General features: G+C 31.0%; 1 protein-coding gene across 1 annotated transcript; it reads right to left on the bottom strand.

Moving 5' to 3' along the window:
- Positions 1-538: 538 nt before the first annotated feature.
- Positions 539-1,234, bottom strand: LOC139849803 (uncharacterized). The gene has a single exon (XM_071839425.1). It carries the CDS (start codon positions 1,232-1,234, stop codon positions 539-541), a length of 696 nt encoding a protein of 231 aa, XP_071695526.1.
- Between the last annotated feature and the right edge of the window lie 2,723 nt (positions 1,235-3,957).

Genomic DNA, 3,957 nt, shown 5'->3' with positions numbered 1-3,957 from the left:
CTTTCAAGGATATTATATGATATCTCCAACTCATCCACAGTGGAATACTTATAAATATTATGGCGAATGGGAACATCCGTATAAAAATTAACAAGATAATGTACATTCAAGATAATTGATGTATGCTTTTCAATTATAAGTCTTCTTTTGTAGATCTTAAATAGAATATTAATGTCAACTTATTTGTTATTTGTTGTTAATTAGTTGTTTTATATTTTAATTTGCAAAATAATAAAACAATTTAAAAACAAAAAACAAAAAAGTATAAATGAATTAAAGTTATTAGTAATATTTTTATAAGAATAGAAAAAAAAAAAATGAAAATATAGATTGTGGAAGTTTTTTTTTTTTTTTTTTTTTTTTTTTTTTTTTTGTAAAGGGTTACCCCGGCAAATATTATTAAAAAATAATAAAAGAATCGTACAATGAGGAACAACTGCTACTAGAGAACCTAGAAGCCCAGCAAAAACGACCTACTAGCTATCTAAACAAAGATAACTAGAACCATAACCAAAACATAAATAAACTAGCCTAATTGTCAGTATACTTTTAATTGATTAACACGGGCTGAATCTTTGAAGCGAATTGACATCAACTTTAATCTCACATTCGATCTGATCAACTCGAATAGCTGCTCCACCGATTTAGCTTTCCGTTTAAACACGCGGTTATTCCTTTCTTGCCAAATAAAATACACAGTTGCTGCATAACACAACTTAGCCACCACAACCATAGACGAATTACGACTAGCAACCGGGATCAAAATATCTCTACATAACTGCCACTCATCAACCATATCAAGACGAATGAGAGACCACATACGCCGCCAAACCAGACCCGAAAATGAACATTTGAAGAATAGATGTTCATGCGAATCCATGCATTGATTACAAAACACGCACAATAACACCGAATTAGTACGAATCTCCCATGGTTTCAGCTTATCCTGAGTCTTAAGCCTTTCACCCATTAACAACCACATAATAAAAGCATGTTTCGGGATACATTGAGAAAACCAAACCACTTTGAACCAATTCACCAAGGGACCTCTCGGTCGAATGGAGTCCCAAATAGCAGCAACAGATCCCGACTTGACTAAATTATCGTGACCCTTAAAAACCAATTTATCATCTTGTGCAGAGAAAACTGGAAGGATAATCGATTGCAAAGCAGAGAAACGAATAGGCCAATCCATCGGCCAAACAGCACCACTCGGACCAACAACATCACACATTTTGTCATATATATAGAACCCTTCATTAACGATAATCTTAATTGGGATAATGTCAACTAACGGGCCTATATAGATTGTGATATATAGATTGTGGAAGTTACAACAATAATACGGAGTACGTTAATTTAATTTGTATATAATAAATTGTAATAATAAAAATAAATAAATAAAGTCAAAGGTGTGAGTGAAAGAATGAGAGGCGTGCAAGGTTATGGAGAGGGAGTGGTCATTTTATACTTATGGAAAAAGAATAGGAAAGAGTTAAAGTCAAAAATAGGCTACAAACTTACACAAATGTACCGATGTCGCCCACAAACTCATTTACGTCCTACTGTCGCCTACAAACTTTGAAAAAATGTGCTAATATTAACATTTTGAAGTTTTGACCTGTTACATACTAGTTTTGACCTGATAAATTTTTTTTTTTTTTTTTTTTTTAAGAATTAAGATCCTATCCACGAACGACACGTGTTAATTTTGACCAGTTTAGCCGGTAGCAAGTCATTTTTGTTTACATTGGTACACTTTTTGAAACTTTTTGTTTACATTGGTACACTTTTTGAAAGTTTGTAGGCGACAGTAGGATGAATATGAGTTTGTAGGCAGAAATCCCCATGAAAGGCCACCTTATAACCACCTTTTGTTTACATTTGTGTAAGTTTGTAGCTTATTTTTAGCTTTAACCCAAGAATGTACGTACAAGGCGTAGGGGTGTTCATTCTTTTGGTTTAAACCATTTAAATTGAACATCAAATCGAAATCAATTCGAAAAAAATTTAAATCGAATTTATAAAATGATTTTTTTCAGATTGAGAGTAACCGAAAACCGAAAATCGAATTCAAATTTGGTTTTCGATTTGATTTTTGATTTTGAAATTTTTGAATTTGGTTAATCGAAAACCGGGTGTATAACCGATTTCAATTTAGACAAAACTAAATAAATATTAAGTTATCAATATTATTGTATACATATGTTAGATATATGATTTGAGTAGATATTTATTTTTTCAAGTCAAAGTTTGTTTACTCGAATTTGAAATCTAAAATAAATTATTAATTCATATTTTTTTTCTAATTTTCTTCTCTCTACATTCTTATACATGTAACCAATTCAAATCGACTTCTGCTTCGTTATTGATTTTGTTTAATTTTTTTTTTAAAAGCCAACTTTTATTAGAATAAGAAGAATCATATACATACAGATAGCCGTTTAGGCTCACTATCACCAAACATACTGGAAAATTACAACTCTAAAAATCTATAGCCTATGCTATACAAAATTAACACTGATAATCGCGATACTATTAAATCTATGTAGGAAAATACTCGGAACCTATAATTAGAAAACAACTTGAGATATCAAGCTGGGTAGAGGCGAAACTATAGTGCTGATGCTTCGGCAACAAAGCAGGTCGAACCCAGCCATTATGTTTCTTGGTAATAGGATTAATGAGGATATGAGCAAAAAAACCTACACATTAATCAAATCCTTCTTTGGTTTTTGATATAATATGTATTGTATTATGATATTTTATAACCTTATATAATCATATTGTATTTTATAAATATATATATATATATATATATATATATATATATATATATATATATATATATATGTGTGTGTGTGTGTGTGTGTGTGTGTGTGTGTGTGTATATATATTACGGAGTAGTTTAGTGTGATATATTACAAAGTTAATACGATAATGTTTGTTCATCTCGTAGGGAAAAGTAAAAAATTGATTTTGAAAGTTGAATTCGGGTTTAACCGAAACCCAACCAAATTTAAATTCGGTTTTCAGTTTGATTTCGTTTCCGATTTTGATATTTGAATTCGGTTTCGGTTTGGTTTTCGATTTTGATTTTAACAGTTTGAAAACCGAAAAACCGAACCGAATAACCCGGAAAATCAAAAACCAAACCGATAAACACCCTAACAAGGTGATGTCTTGTAACGTTACAATTTTCTTATTTATTAAGTTAGTACTCCGTACTTTTTTCTTATCTACTTCAACTTATTATTTATAGTACTCTACGGAAGTACTCCATATATTTTAGAGGCATGGTTACTCATTCTCGGGTCCGAGTCAACATAAAATGTCGATTTGTTGGCAACTTAACGTCGCTTAGAGCCTAAATTGAATTCCTAACAGGATTTAAAATCCATAAAAATTTGAATCTACCATTTTCATGACTTCTCATTTTTTATTTTTATATTTTATTTTTATTATTAAAATTTTGTTCCTACTTATTTACCGGATGTCCTCTTGAAAGCAATCTCTTTATCCGTCGAACAGAGAGAGGGAGGACTTTCTATACTTTTAAATTGTTTTACTACGGGTATAGAAAAGACTTCTCTTTATTCTAGCATAGGGAAAAATTGTCTACATCTCACCTTCCCATACCTTATACATGTGGGATTGGGTTTTGTTTTTATTGTTAGTTACTTACTCATATTTTTTTTTTCGAAACATAGAACTTGTATAACATATAACATCCTCAACTGGGCCTAGTAGTAAATACCTGTGTGAAACACGGAGGGAGTTTCTTTCTTTTGGATAAACACGACACATACACATACATAAACCCTATTTTGTTCTTCAAACTTAAACTCAAAGAACGGAAATCAAAGCTTGAGATTTCGTTTATATGATTATTGTGATTTTAAGAATCAAAACAAGGTAACTATCTCTGATATTGGTGAGTTTAAAGTGGGTTTTGGG

This window comes from Rutidosis leptorrhynchoides, chromosome 5 (assembly GCF_046630445.1).
Source record: "Rutidosis leptorrhynchoides isolate AG116_Rl617_1_P2 chromosome 5, CSIRO_AGI_Rlap_v1, whole genome shotgun sequence".
Taxonomy (NCBI): domain Eukaryota; kingdom Viridiplantae; phylum Streptophyta; class Magnoliopsida; order Asterales; family Asteraceae; genus Rutidosis; species Rutidosis leptorrhynchoides.
Note: the sequence above shows the minus strand (reverse complement) of the source record. Positions and strands in the feature narration are given on the sequence as shown.

What these genes read in the sequence shown, in the direction of transcription:
- LOC139849803 (XM_071839425.1), bottom strand. Translation starts at nt 1,234, where the DNA reads ATGTGTGATGTTGTTGGTCCGAGTGGTGCTGTTTGGCCGATGGATTGG.